At 35.9% G+C, this 15,735-nt stretch overlaps 1 protein-coding gene across 2 annotated transcripts; it reads right to left on the reverse strand.

Annotated features, from left to right (window-relative positions):
• Positions 1–10,322: 10,322 nt before the first annotated feature.
• Positions 10,323–14,982, reverse strand: LOC120083675 (homeobox prospero protein). Of its 2 annotated transcripts, XM_039039514.2 has the most exons (5): positions 14,725–14,982; positions 14,513–14,620; positions 14,135–14,374; positions 12,661–12,876; positions 10,323–10,856 (listed from the first exon to the last, which is right to left on the reverse strand). In XM_039039514.2, the coding sequence occupies exons 2-4, from the start codon at positions 14,544–14,546 to the stop codon at positions 12,662–12,664; spliced, it is 489 nt and encodes a 162-aa protein (XP_038895442.1). In that variant the 5' UTR covers positions 14,547–14,620; positions 14,725–14,982; the 3' UTR covers positions 10,323–10,856; position 12,661. The 2 variants fall into 2 exon arrangements, with proteins under 2 accessions (XP_038895442.1, XP_038895441.1); XM_039039513.2 differs by lacking the exon at positions 10,323–10,856 and having other exon boundaries at positions 12,476–12,876.
• Positions 14,983–15,735: the final 753 nt, after the last annotated feature.

Raw genomic sequence — 15,735 nt, forward strand, 5'->3', positions numbered from 1 at the left:
GCTCTTACTTATTAGGGTTCAGAGTTGTTATTCATATGAACCACTCGACTATCAAGTACTTGATGACAAAAAAGGATGTGAAGCTAAGACTTATTCAATAGGTCTTGTTAATACAAGAATTTGATATCGAAGTGGTTAATCATAAAGCCATTGAAAACAATGTAGTTGACCGTTTATCTAGACTTGAGAATGATGCGACCAAAAGAAGAGAACTTGAAATTAATGCTCAATTTCCAGGAAACATTGTTGAAAATTGATGACTTTGCACCCTAGTTTGCAAAATATAGTAAATTACTTGGTATGCAAGCAGTTCCCAGAAGAATTCAACGCTCAACAGAAGAAGAAGCTAATACATGATTGTAAATTTTATTACTGGGATAAGCCTGACTTATATAAGCGAGGATCAAATCACATTTTTAGACAATGTGTACCAGAGACTGCATACTTTCACATTCTATCGCAATCTCATGATTCTCCATATGAAGGCCATTTTGGAGGCCAGGGAACTGCTGCCAAATTCCTTTGGAGTGAGTATTACTGGTCCACTTTGTTCAAAGATGCTCGAGAATATGCGGTGAAATGCGATCGCTGTCAAAGAATAGGGAATATATCAGGATGCAACAAAATGACTTTAACAATGATCTTGAAAGTCGAATTATTCGATATATGGGGTATTGATTTTATGGGGTCATTTTCCCCATTTCGTGGGCATCAATATATTCTCCTAGCAGTAGATTACATTTCCAAATGGGTGAGGCCATCTCATGTGCCAATAATGATGCGGTGACTGTTTGAAAATTTCTCCCCAAGTGCATATTCACTCAGTTTGGCACACCGCGTGCACTAATCAATGATGAAGATTCTCACTTTATTAATCATATCAATGTGCAACAAGGGGTAGTAACCACTTATCATCCTCAAACCAATGAGCAAACTTAAGTGTCCAATTTCGAGATCAAATCAATCTTAGAGAAGGTAGTCAACGCCTCAAGGAAACATTGGGCGCAAAAGCTTGATGAAGCACTATGGGTTTGTCGCACGACATACAAGATGCCTATCGAAATGCCCCCCCTGAAGGAGTATATCAGCATGCAGCAAAATCAACAAGGATCAATAAGCATTCTAGTTCATTAATTTGGTTGTAAATCAAGCATGCTCATACAATAATAAGAGGGTTTCAAGTCATACCTTTGTAGAACCTCTTGAAACTCGAATTCAACTGCAAATTTTCTCTAATTCTTCTTGTGAACCACCTCAAGGTCTTCCCTACTATTCTCTTGGAGCCTTAGGTTGAGTTGAAAATAAGCTTAAATGAAGGAAATTTGGAGAAGAAGCTCACTGATGCAACTTGAAGAACACTTCTTCAACCTTACAAGTTTTAAACAAAACTTCAGCAAGTTCATCAGCTATTGCATGCCCGATCTCCACTTCCATCTTCTCTATTTATTGCAGGACATTCATGCAAAGAAGAAAGTTGCATGAGGTGCAGCTTATGCTTAAAGATTGAATCAAGATTCAAGTGGACAAATGAGTGAGTTATTTGAAGGCGTCAATGGAAAAATCCAATTTTCCACTTTGTGTTTTTCCAAACTTTTCCAATTTTCAAATTGATTTCCAAAATCAATTTTGATTTCAAAATTGAAATTATTATTAATTTTAAAAAATTAATTTCATAAATTATTTTTCTAATAAAATTAATAATAAATAATTAATTAAATAATTTAATTAATTCTAATTAATTTAATATCAAATATTAAATTAATTTTACACAAATTCTACCTTTATGAATTTAATATTTAAATCATATTTATATATTAATTAATTCTCCAATTCCATTTAATTCCAAAATTAAACGCGTAGTTATATCTCATATAATTACTAATTCCCTTAATTCTATTTTGAATTTTTCAAACTTATCACACTACTATAAGGCTAATCCATTTACGAGCTAGTAGGAGGACCTCGTGGACCTACAGATCATGGGCTCCAATGATCCGAGATTAATTGGTTAAACTCTTTACATCGAATTAATCCTCGTTCGTTAACTAATGGGTCACTCCAATAAAGCCCATAGTTGCACTCCCCTCACTGTAGATGAGTCACTAATGGGCTTCACATGATTTAACCATAATTAGTAAGTCGACCTTCACAGGTTGTTCGTAATAACGGCTGGGTCAATATGTTGTTTTACCCCCGATATTACGTTTTGTTCCTTAAGTTCTTACTGATCCTCTAATGAACAATTGGTTTGTGATCCAGTCACTAAACCAGATTCCTCTCAGCCCAGTGAGATGGTGGGGCCCCATGTTCAAGACCTAGATCCAGTAGTTAAGAGAACAACTTTTCTCCTATCCCTAAATCGGGTAGGCGTGAATTCCGTCTTGTACCCTATGTCCCTAGCTATCTACCCGGTCTTATACCTGAAATGGGAGGTTTATTGAGTCGGCGCTATTGAGCCAACCCTCACCTATGCAAATCTAAGGATAATCCCGAATAAATAGGAGTTCATAGTTAGCTTATTAAGATCGAGTTAACTAGGTCATCTAAGTGAAATAGTCAGTCTTATACAATAAACAGCATTATGAAGTAAAAGTGACTTATTTCTTGGTCCGATCTTATGCAAACTCATTGCATAGGACACCTCCACTCCTTATGTCAGTACATGAATGAATCTGGATCACTTCGTTTGTAGTATCTTTACAATAACTTGAAACAACTATAGAGTAGGCCGCATCCAACAGTATTACCAGAATAAGGTATCTAACCTTAGTCATGTACTATAGACCGTTTTGGTTATTTACTCGAACTTGATGCATCTCTATGTCTCTACATAAAGTTCAAGTATTCATATAATAGCCACAGATTTTAGTTTATTGCATTTAGACTTTTACGTATGCAATTTATAGATTCAATACCTCTATTGAAGAAATCTTGAATAACATCTTTATTGATAATAGAATATGTTTAACTTCACAAACTACGAGTTTTAGGACATAAAACCCAACACCCCCATGCTCTTATGTTTAGGAAAACCTGCAACTTACCACTTGAACTTGAATACAAAGCACATTAGATCTTGAAGAAGTTGAATTTTGATCTGGAAACTGCAGGAGAATCACTTAAATTACACTTAATGAACTAGAAGAATGGAAACTGAATGGCTACGAGAATGCCAAAATTTACAAGGAGCGAACAAAGTGTTAGCACGACCAACACATCTATAAGAAATCATTAATTATAGGTTAGAAAGTTCTCCTATTCAACTCATGTTTGCACTTATTTCTAGGAAAACTTAAGTCCAGATGGCCCAGACGTTTCATCATTAAAGAAATTTTTCTTCATGGTGTTGTGGAATTGACAAATGAGGATGGAGCCAATGTATTTAAAGTAAACGTTCAAAGAATTAAGCTCTACTATGGAGGAAAAGTAGATCGAAACAAAGCTTCCATAGACCTTGCAGACTCAGAATGAAAAGGAACTCATGGTCTCTGCATTGAAAATAATCGCATCTTTTGTCTCTACTTTATTGTATTTCTTTGCTTTACTGCTTGATCTTTTTTTTTTTTTTTTTTTTTTGGAATTGGCTGCTTTGTGAATTGGTAGTCATAAATTGTGTTGGTAAATTTAAACTTTGATTTATGGGGAAAACAAAATCGAGTGTTGCGTTGGGCATTGGTGCATTGAGTTATCATTCAGCGCATCCACATTGCTCAACGCAGGAGAGGGTTCCAAGGATTTTTGAACCGTTAGTAGAATTTGAAAGGATGTCAAGGCATGCGCCACCTGACAAGGGGTCACGTTTGCCTTCATTTAATGAGTTATCGTTACGCTGACATCGTGTGCCTAAAACCACGCACTCACTAATATCTTTAAAAATATCATCCCTCTCTTTCTTTTCCTTTTTCATGTTCCCTTTTTCAAAATTTCTGAGCTCTCACATCGTCTTAATCTCCAACGACTTTCCGACGATCTTTTAGGCACCATCCCCTCTGTTTTTCTTCAACTCTCTCACCACAAGCTCAGATGGAAATCCAAGGTAACATTCTTAAGCCCTTTTCTGCCCTAACCAAGCCCTCTTCTACCTCAACCCCAAATCCATCCTTTTTCACCCTCCCAATCTCTTCTCTGTCGATTTCAAGTGACAATTTCGACGAGTAGAATCTGTTTTCCTTCAACCCAACCACAAAACATCCGATGGATTTGTACATTTACACGCCCTAATCGCCGATCGTTGGAAATTTCCACCATTCGGTTATCTTCCCCTACCTCACTCATCCAACCTTCTCCCCAAATCGCTCATTCTCCTGCCTTACGTCTACCTTCCCCTCATGATCTTGAACCCCTAGCCATTGTTTTCCCTCCAGAACTAGCCCTATCATGTTCGTCTTCACCTAAGGAGGAAGTAGGGCAAACTAGACTATCCACAGGACCACGCGAGGAGAAGGTCCATCCCAACAGTCTTGATTTGGGAATACGTCCATTTCCATCATCTACAAGTGATTTGGTGGGCACCAGCAAGGCAATGAGAAGAGATGAAAGGGATGTCTTTGGTTAAATCCTTGCAAACATGAAACCGCTAGAGAACTTGGATGATGAAGGTGTAATGAATCTGCCAAGTAAAGAGGTGACTGAGAAGAAGAATTCTGAGAAGAAGGAAGAAGTATCATTGCATGGGTTTGTCCATACGGCGAGTTGCCTTGAAGAGCTCCCATCTAGCAAGTTGAGCCCTATTCGCTGTAAGGATGGGCATGTCATGAGGATGTTTTCAGTGTTTGAGAAGAATTGGGCTGAGAAAAAGAAAGCTACTGAAAAAGAGAAACTGGCCGCACAGTCAACAAAGAAAAGATCGTTTGAAGAAGAAAAGAAAGGAGCCAAGGCGACAACATCTGACGCTCACCTTATGGAGTTAGAAGAGGAAGAGGAGGTTGTGCCCCTACAAAGAAAGATAAAGAGAAATAAAGACGCTAAGTCTTCTAATGAAAGCATCAAAGTAGAGAAGATGAGGCACAACCCTGAAACAAGAGAAGAGATGTCCTCCCTACATCCTTTGTGGGGCAGATAGTGGCCGAATTGACTGAAAAGAAAGAGAAGGTGAAGGTAGACATCCAGACATTAAAGAAAGATGTCCAAAACTTCATCGTGACAACCAATTTCGAAAGAGAGGTCTGCTATGAGGAAATTGAGGAAGCAGACACTGTGGCCAGAACTTGGCCATATGTGACAAAGGACAAGGCAGATGAATATGCCAAAGAGTTGGACCTCGAACTACGCGAGGAAGGTGATGTAGAGAAAAAGGATAAGGCCCAACGCATTGCGAAGAATGTCAAGAAGACAAAGGCAGAAAAAAAATAAAGAATTAGAGAAGGATAAGAAAGAGGCTACCAACAAAAAAGAACAAAGAGAAGCAGGTGGTGAGTAAGAAGCCTGCGAAGAAAAAGAAGAAGAAAGAGGAAAGAGAAGGACGCATGATGTCTGCTAGCCTTGAGAGAAGGAGAAAGGAGGAGAAAGGAAAAAGGAAAGGAAAAGATAGATGAAGAAGATGCACCGAATGGGGCGAGCAAGGGTTGAAAAAAAACAATTTAGTGACCTATTGATGGAAATGGGGTTCTTCCCCAAAAGTACCCTGTTGCCCGCCTTCATCACATACATCATTGACACATTGGGATGGTGAGACTTCTGTATAAGCCCCTAAGTAATTAAACTTAACGTGGTGCATGTATGCCCCACCGAGTAGATCACCGCGTCAAAATTAATGACACCAAGCTGTCCTTCGGCGCCAAGGAGGTGAACGCCCTATTCAACTTGCCTGGTAACCCTGAGGAAGAGGGAAATAGAATTAACGATGAGCCAACACTAGAAGAAATGAAAGATGCACTGAAGGTGTTGGCCAAACCTGGGTCAAATTAGAAAACCTCCTCCAAGGGAATCAAGACGCTAACCCCAAGTTGCCTGACTAATAAGGAAAATTTATGGTTATATTTCATCAAGAAGAAGTTGATTCCAACGCATGACCACTCTATATCAAGGGACCGAATGATGGTAATCTACTGCATTATGCGATGCATCCCCATGGAAGTTGGCCATATCATCGCTTCCCAAATTTGGGCTATGTTCTTCAAGCCTAGAGGTTAGCTTTTCTTCCTTTACACTGTGGTGGGGCTGTGTGCCAATGCAGGCTTGATCGAAGATGAATAGGGGGTGCCTGTCAAAGGAATTATCACTAATAACATCATCTGGCAATTGTTAAAGGACTCACCATATCAACCTAAGTTTGTTAAGCCTGAAGCGATAAAGAAACGACCTTTTCACTCCGAGACCATTTCCTCCCCACAACCTCCACAGCCCAAAAAGTGGAGGAGATTGATAAAGAGGGATTTTGAGATCCAAGCGTCAAGCATTGTGTTAAAAGTAGTTAAAGAAGAAGATCGGCTCCGCGCACCTTCTTCACCAATATAGGAAAGCAGAGATATCATCTCACTGCCTCCTCAGGCAGATGATTGTATATATATAATCTTCTTCTCTTCGAATTGAAGTACAAGAAGAAAAATCTCCTTCGTTGCAACCTAGGCAAAAGACTCATTCTCCGCAACAAGAAGATTTCGGGGTTGAGATACTTTCTCCCTCTCATGAAAAATTAAGAGAAGAGTCCCCACGGCTGGTGGTTGACCTCAATGCACTTCCTCCTCTCTTTCTCTTGGAAGAACACATACCTTCTCCCCCGCATCCTGATTTGCAATAAGACTCCACCTCTGCCTCCAATAGAAGAAGAGAAAGGAAAGACTTTGATCTCTGAGGAGACAGTGCATCCAGCCCCTCTTCTGCCTACCCTTATTATTGATGACTCAAGCTTTCGCAACCCCAATACTTCACAATCAGGTCGTTGGGCAGGCATTGGTGAAACAAGTAGGCATCCATCGAACATCCACAACGAACCTCAACGTAGCACACCAATGCTTGATGAGCCTATCGATCTGGACCTGATGAGTTATACAGATTCTTGCATGATGATGTCCAAGAACCAATCTTGGGCATCTTAGATAAGTTGTCGCGCACCAACCCTTGAGGAAACTAAATTTGGGGGTGTTGTTAGTTTTTGCTTTTTCATTCAAAGTTTTGAGATTCTTGAACGCATTGTATGAATTAACTACTTTGAATGAATTATCAAGTTCATTCCTTTTTCTCATGACTTTTCCTTGCATTTGTTTCTTATATGTATTTATTTCCTTCTTAGTGTTTCTCTTTATTTTGATGCGTTTACATTATGACCTCAATGGTAATATTTGTGCTAACCAACAATTAGATTTGTTACGATAGGCATCTAAAACTCAGTTTTAGGATCTATCCTTTGGAAACATTACTTGAAGTTAAAATGCGTGTAAGCTTTAGCTCAAATCTCTTTTGAAAAATTTTTCTAAGGATATCTCATAACTCGATTTTAGCATTGAGGATCTTATTGCCTTCAAAATTTGGGGGTGTGAGAGGTTTGAGCTAGCGTTCAAAATTTGAAATTTTCCTTATTACTCACATTCCATTAAAAAAAAAAAAGTTTAGCTGTGATTGGCACCTACTCGTAGTTGGATGCTTGTATGACATCCGTGTGGGCAAGCCAAAACGAAGGTGGGTAACCATGATCAACACAAGCATCAAAACAAATAAATTACAACTATGTCTAGGCTTAAAGAAAAATTCGACTAAGACAATTGTTGGATGTCCGCATGACACCTGTGGGGGCAACCCAAAACGAAAATGGGTTGCTTGAATCAACGCATAGATTTTAGAAATAAAACATAACATACATATAATAAAAGTAGTAAAAAAGAGCCTTTATATTTTTGAAACGTCATCGCTGAAAAGAGAGATAAGATCATCTGGAAATGAGTAATGGTGTTTTGAGAAATTAACTTGCTGCATTTAAATTAGGGAAATATTTTCGTAGGAGAGAGAATAGAGCTTTGAGGCAAATTGCTAATATGATAAATCTTAAAACTACGAAGCATATTGAGAGATCAAGTTAATACGTCAATTTAAGTTTAGATATATGCTAAGACTTTAAATACATGCGTGAGGACAAACATTGTTCTAAATTTAGGGGTATGATAACTTGAAGAAATACAAGTTATTATATCTTTTTATTTAGAATAATTAGAAAAAATTAGATGAAAATGCATTAACTTGATATGAAATTCATGCAAATAATCACATCTTGCATTCATGCGTTTTAAAACTCATAAATCTTGGAAATTATAAAATATAACATATTTGAATGCTGGATTTGAATGAAATGAAGTAAAAAATCGACTAAGGAAACAAAAGTTGCACCCATTGACGTATAGAAAGTGATCAAATTGATGGCAATCTTGCACGCAAAGGACCACGCGTTGAGCAGACAACATGAAAGAAAACGATAAAACGTGTGGACGGTAGATGTCAAATCAAAATACGAGTTGGTAGCTGATTTGAGATATGGCAGAGCCAATGAACTTGTGACAAGAGTAATCGTCGCAGCAGAGCATGGAATTAAATTCAAAGGTGTCAGCAAATCATTAGAAAAAGGCAAGGAAGCTTTCCTTCTTGATGCCTATAAATAGCCTATCAGAAAAATGACTAAGGACAACAAACTTTCCATCGAGAGATAGATTGAAGTTCTACTCAAACTCCACCTCAATCCCATTGCCACCACTCCTTCGAGCTTTTCCTTGAAGAATTCTGATTTAGAACTTAGTCTTCTCTCCAAAAGGAAAGAGAGCTCCACCGCCACCATTACAACCACCATTGAAGCAGTAACCATTCAAGCCACAGGAAACAAGAGATTGTGACCAACAACTTGACACTTTCATTCTTTATTCTTTATCATATTTTTCTGTTCATTTACATTTGTATTAAGTAATTGGGATTGAAAAACTCATTCTTCTTAATATAATTATGATTTTCTCCACATTCCATCCATTCGTGTCTATTCTCTCTTTCATCATGTGCAACTAATTTCCTAATGGGTTGAGAAGATTTCAACTAGCATTTTCACAAGTTGTGCATGGGTTAAAAGATCTTGTTAATGTGTATTTATTACATTACTTAGATCCATCTAACAAATTGATTTAAGTAGAAATAATCAACTGCTTGAAAGAGTGAGTAATTGTGGATCTCATTAACAAGGAGAGAAGTAGCTTTAGAGATAAAGTCAACATCTTGTGTGAAATTAATCATCGCATGCATCCTAGAGATAAGACAAATGTGACATAAAAACAACAAGAGATGAGTGCTTCATTTATGAGTTAATACATGGACATAGACTCATGCATTGCTTAAGAAAATCCCAGTAAGTTTTCTCAACCCTGTTTTATCAATTGATATTTCCTTCCTATTCCACGTTGTTTCATTGTGATTGTAATCAACATCATCATTTTCACTAGCAACATTCGATGCATCATCACTCACTATCACTCACACCTATCACCATCATCCTCCCGTCACACTTGTAATTTTGTCATCTAATTAGTTGCACGAGACATTTCCAACACATTTAAAAAACTCATCGCGTTAAGATCAAACATTAATTTCAACGCATCTCAATTAACAATCATTGTGTTCGACCCTAGATTCACCAGGACTCTATTTAAGCTTGCATTTAGATCTTAATAGATAAAAATTTGCATTTAAAGTTCATTATTCATTTCCATTAGTTAGAAAGACACAACATAAGGCTCTAAAATTACGTAACACTCTGAAACGCAATACCGACCGAATGCAAATATCAATTTGTTAACCACACTGAAAGTTGCTTGCAACTTACTCATGAACCACGTTCATGACTCATCATTTTCTTTATCCCCAAACCGAAATCAAGCAAGTACATTTGCTTATTGGCATCAATCGAAAGAACTACAAGCATAATACCTTTCTACTTTCCTTTCATGTAGGTTGCATCAACTACAATCATCGGCTAGTTGCAGTTCAAAAAATCCCTTATAGAAACCACAAGGGCTTTATGCACATACTTGAAGTGTTCTTCAGGGTCCAACTCTAATTCATACTGCGTATCGAGGTTAGCAAGTCTCAAGGCCTCCCCAAACCGTGGTTAACAGAAGAAATTATTCTCTAGGAGATCCTCTAGTTAAGGTTAGTGCATCTTCCTTAGCCTGTCACACCGTACTCATGTCGAATGTCTTGAATATCCTTTGGCTTATAACTACAACCAACATCCTGACACTTCGACCTTATCAATGCAATAATATCCCAACTTCTTTCTTGTTTATGATAACGTTTCCTCTATGTTTGTGAGAATGTGTGAACAATAACATATTTGGTGATCTTAAACACACGAGTTTTTAATTTTAATTATCCCAACTTTTCATTTGCATGATTTGTATACACATTTTACAACATATAGTTTCGTTGTAGATTTATTGACAACGAAATTCAAAATTTTTCTTCATAATAATGATAGACAGTTTCTTACATAAATCTTTTTTCGCATAAAACAGGTTACCAACCTAGACATTCTCTACAGATGAGGTGAACTTAAATGTGATGACGATGGGGTTGATCGATCCCTGTGGGATACGCTTCCTTTTTCTACGATTGGTGTTCACCACTTGCCATTGAATCTGTACAAGGTTCACCTTTAATTGTCGGGTGATTCTGTTCCAACGATCCTTTATCAATATGTTATTCTTCGTTCATCATCGACTCTATCTCTATGATCATCAAATGTTGATCGTTGAGTGAGTCACCTTGAACGACATTGACCTCTACCTCAGATATATTCATATTCTCCACACTAACATCAACATTAGAAACCATTGGCATATCTACATCGAAGACTGACTCCTTATTCAACAATCCATCAGTATTGTCACCTAGTTCGAGTGGGACCACATTATCATTTAATGGACATAGGGATCGCAGGTCAATCAGACTCAGGTTGTATTCAAGAATAAAATCAAAGTGAAAGGGAAACGGGGTTACATTCTGGACCATGAGGCTTAGAAATGACAATACCATATTCCTTGCATTTTGCACTACAGTTGGTAATTTAGACACTATAAGAGTCATTCGAGTAACAAAAAAAAAAGGAAGTCTTGTTGATTACTAATCATAAAAGTAGAAACATTTAACCTAATATTATACAGACACCATATAACTAGCTCAAACTCGACCAAATTTATCTCACTTATTCTATATATTTGACTTAAAAAATCCTTATATATTATCCCAACATCAACAATCAAACATTCCAACTGGCCCCTAAATATTCTTTCTCAGTCTTCTCCCATTTGCCACCAAAACAAATAAATATACGAGGCATCCAAAATAAAAGCAAACAAATATACTGAAAAAGTTATAGAAAATAGTCCCGAGGATAAGTATGCATCTTGGTGAAAAAATGTCAAAATCTCACCTGAGATTTAAATCATTTAGGCAATCTCGAGGTAATAAGGTCTAATATGGGCCGAGATTACATATATGGTCACGCAAAACATTTTTTTGGGACCAACAACATGCATATTAGAAACCAAACATCTTTAAGGAAGAGAATAGTAAGATAGTGATTTTTTTTGGGACCAACAACATGCATATATAGATATATATATATATATAGATATATATCTTGTTTTTGTGATTTTGTGTAAAGAGTTGTGTTGAAAAGAAAAGGAAGACCAAAAATGTGAGAGTGAGGATATTATAAGACCCTAAACTTGTTGAGCAAGCCAAAATGTGAGTTTCTAAAACACTAATTTAATAATTAAAAATAATAATATAATAATTGGGGGCACAAATGTAAGATCAACATTTTATTAATGAATCTGAACATGTGACTGGATTCAAATTTTCACGTTTTTAACTCAATCTCTATCCTAATCTAGATCGGGAAGCACGGAAAAAATCTATTTGACCGAGTTTCTCAAAAGTAGGCTAGTTGTGAAATGGAAACGCTTTAGGACTATTTCCGACCATTCGTTTTTCCCCCTCTAAATGCTGTCCTTTATTTGGAACAATTTGGACATTTTATTTCTTTTATAACAACCATGGTGAAAACCTATATCCATTGAGTTGCTTATATTGAAAAATCTTACCCTAAAGTCTGCAATTGAGTTATATGAATTAGCAGATAGTTGAATCACCTTAATAACATAATGAATTATATCAGCTTCATCCACTTGCCAAAATATTATGAAGAAAAGAAATCAATCAAACTTGAAAAAGTTTATCTCAAAGATTTAGACTTTAGACCTGTTTACAACGAAATCATTATCAAGCATAGCTTTAATTGTAAGAGATCTCAAAATAGGACTACGTTATAAGCAGAAAAGCACATATATTTCAACTAAAATCTTAAGGTACATTTTGACGTGATTTTGAAAGGATTAAAATCAATTTAATGTTACATTTTTAAAGTTTCATGCTACCAAAATTGATTAAAACCGAACATTTGAAAAAATTGATGGAACAAAAGTAAAATGCACAGAGACTGATATGAGGAAAATCACAAAGTTTCAACGCTACTACTAATCCTTGCACATACAAAGTAATTTATACACGAAAAAATAAATGCATCAAACATGAAAGATTAAAGCAGATGGCTATTTCAGAACTTTCTTAACAAGAACACATACACAAATCAGGCAATCATAATTTTCCATGCTTGCATTCAAGAGTTACCTCACTCGACATCGTAGCCCTTCTCCTGAAGCTCTGAAATAACCTCATTCCTCATCCTGAACCATAGCTTCTGGGCCTCTTGCTCAAGCTTCTTGTTCTGTAGTTCTTTCTGATAGTTGTAAGAATCTTTATCAAAATCAAGCATCCCCTTCGGACCGATGGCAGTTCCGATCATTCCACCCTTGGCAATGAACTCCTCCATAGCTTCTTCATCACCTATGTTGATAACATATCACAAAGATCAAACTCAATGTTTATGACAAAAACAAAAGACAAGCAGCGAATCAAAAAAGTATAGAATATTGAGATATATGCAGGTGAGGGTTAGAGAGTTTATACATGTCACTCTTAAATCCTAAACAAAATATGCCCAAAAATAAAGCCCAAAACGAAAATAAAATAATTTTAAATCACCAATTGATCCAAAAGCTTTTTTTTAAAAAAAGTAATATAAAGGAGCTAAACAAAGTTCAACACACTCGCCTCCTCACCAATGGCGGAGGAGAACCATAACGACAGTCCAAAAGAAACCACACCCACCTCTTCAGAGAAGGAAGAAGAGGGATTAACAAAACAAGTATCAAAATTACTGAAAGACACCGCCTCCTGAGCTAGACAGTGCACCGCTCAATTGACCCAAAAGCTTAAGCTAGTGGGTAAAGGTAAAGTTAATCTTATATCATCTAACAATCCCCCTCACTTGTAAGTTTGAAATATTGAGAATGTCCAACAAGTGGAAATCAATTATAATTTAGGAGAAATAACATTGCAGGGTTTGAACACAGGACCTCCTCAACCATCCTACTTTGATATCATCTTAAATCACCAATTGACCAAAAGCTTAATCTAGTGGATGAAGGAAAATTTAATCTTATATCATCTAACAAAAATAACTCTATATAAATTAGGTTTCCATGTGTGGTTATTTGGAACGCAAAATAACTTATTCAAGGTATTCCAACTCTTAGTTTAACCAATGACCTTAACTAGTATAACAATCACACCCTCAAATGTTTAATTTAAGTAATCACCTAATGAACCCATTGCAATTAAACATTTTTGTCATTACTCCATACTTTGGAGCTGTCGTCAAAGACTGTTTAAAGTTAAGCCTAAACTCACTCAAACTATGGGAGTTTTTAAACAGTACCAATACCCATCCATCAACAGACCAGAGTTTAATTGCAACAATTTCATACAACTATGGAAATAATGGCTTAAAATACAAGTTTTGAAGTATCCTCTATCATAGTTACAAACATGAAACAACCCTCAAAGCTCAACTTGGTTTTTAAGATTTTTCCTAATTCTTTCATCTTTAGAAGTCAAGGACACGGTTGTACAACGTATGGAACAGATCCAGTTCAAGTAAGTTCGTCCCTATTCTTTCATCTAGCAATGAAAGTTAGGAAACTTCTTAATTTCACATGATAATGAACTTAAATTTTTTGGGGCACTGCGATGATTAAACAACCTGGATATGGAAATTCCCGCCGCTCATAGAGGTGAGCCAAATCTTTCTCTGCCTTAGACCGTGGCTTCAGCGTCCACCAACCAAATGGTGATGTTTCGTTGTAAAGCCATGCAACGCCGATCAGAGTATACGTACACAACAGAGCCTTGCCAATTTGCTTCCAGAAGTAACGATCCTCTCTACCCAATCCAACTTTCTTCAAGAACCTCTCGGCTCTCAACGATTTCACCAGTTGCATACCTGATATCCAATTCCAAGAAAACTGTATATATTATACACATATATCGCTTTCAATCATTTTATCAAACAGTAAGTAGGCAAGTTCATAAACCAAAGCCAAAAATGGAAGAAATGAGGTACAAGAAATTCAGGGATTACCTGTTTTAGCCTCTTGGAACCGTTTTCGAATCATTGAGATTTTCTTAACGCAAACTACACAGATTGATTTGTGCTCAGCAATACCTCATTCAATATCAGTCTAACATCCTAAGCAAGGTCACAGTAAAATATCACCATTATATCCGACAACGATCGATGAAGAAGCAAAATGATCAAAATAAAAGGAAAAATCAGCGCGATTGTGAGCTTACCGTTCAAAATCAACAACAGCGAAATTGCAAAACCTAATCTCAACAGAAATTGAAGAATTTGATTCTCCCTCTTCCGGTACTGTTCTTGCAGTAGACGGAGGAGACGGGGGAAAACTGATGTGCCATTAGATTCCCTTCTCCATTGCTCTCTCTTCGCACGGGAAGAAAATTGGGAAACTGTAAAATAAATATAAGACAAATTTTAGGGGACAGAAGAGGTTTAAGACCACTAAGCTTCACTTCTAAACCTCATCCCAATCCCATAATTGTTTTAAATGTTAAAAATGAAAAATATTTTTAACTATTATAAAATGTTAATAGATATCGATAGATTGAAACTTCCCTAAATTAATGATAGATATAAATGATATTTTTCTATATTTATAAATAATTGGTTTTGATAATAACCCAAATTAAAAACTATAATATTTTTATAATTAATTTCGAAACTTTATATTTGACTACTTGAACTTTTATATATATATATTTTATAGTTACTTTTAATTATTTTAATCTTTTACTTTTAATAAATCTCTAGTTAGTTTGTTTTTCATTTCTTCCGAAACAAATTTAGTATGTAATAACATTTTCATTATAAAATTTGAAAATTGTATTCTTACATTGTCTTTTCTCATCTGAAAATTATCGTTATTATTATTTAACCAATTTTGATAAAAACTAACTTAAGATTTATTGAAATTGAAAGTACTAAATTTGAGATTCTTTGAAAGAAAGCATGGACTAAAATGAAATAAAATTTCAAAGAAGAAGAATGAATTGTAACCATGCATTTAAACAATTAGTTTTTTATCATAATTTTAACCATACATTTAAATAATTAGTTTTTTTTATCATAATTGTTCACACAAGATTTCAAGCGAAAATTATTTTGTGGAACTTGAACTTTGTATTTGTATTAATTTTGTAGAAAGTGAATACAATCTCTAATACATATTATTTCAATGCTTTCAAAATAAATTATAATCTTTAAGTTGGTTGATCTTCTTGAAT

The sequence above is a fragment of the Benincasa hispida genome, chromosome 8, assembly GCF_027475165.1.
Source record: "Benincasa hispida cultivar pf3 chromosome 8, pf3_genome.v1.1, whole genome shotgun sequence".
NCBI classification, from domain to species: Eukaryota; Viridiplantae; Streptophyta; class Magnoliopsida; order Cucurbitales; family Cucurbitaceae; genus Benincasa; species Benincasa hispida.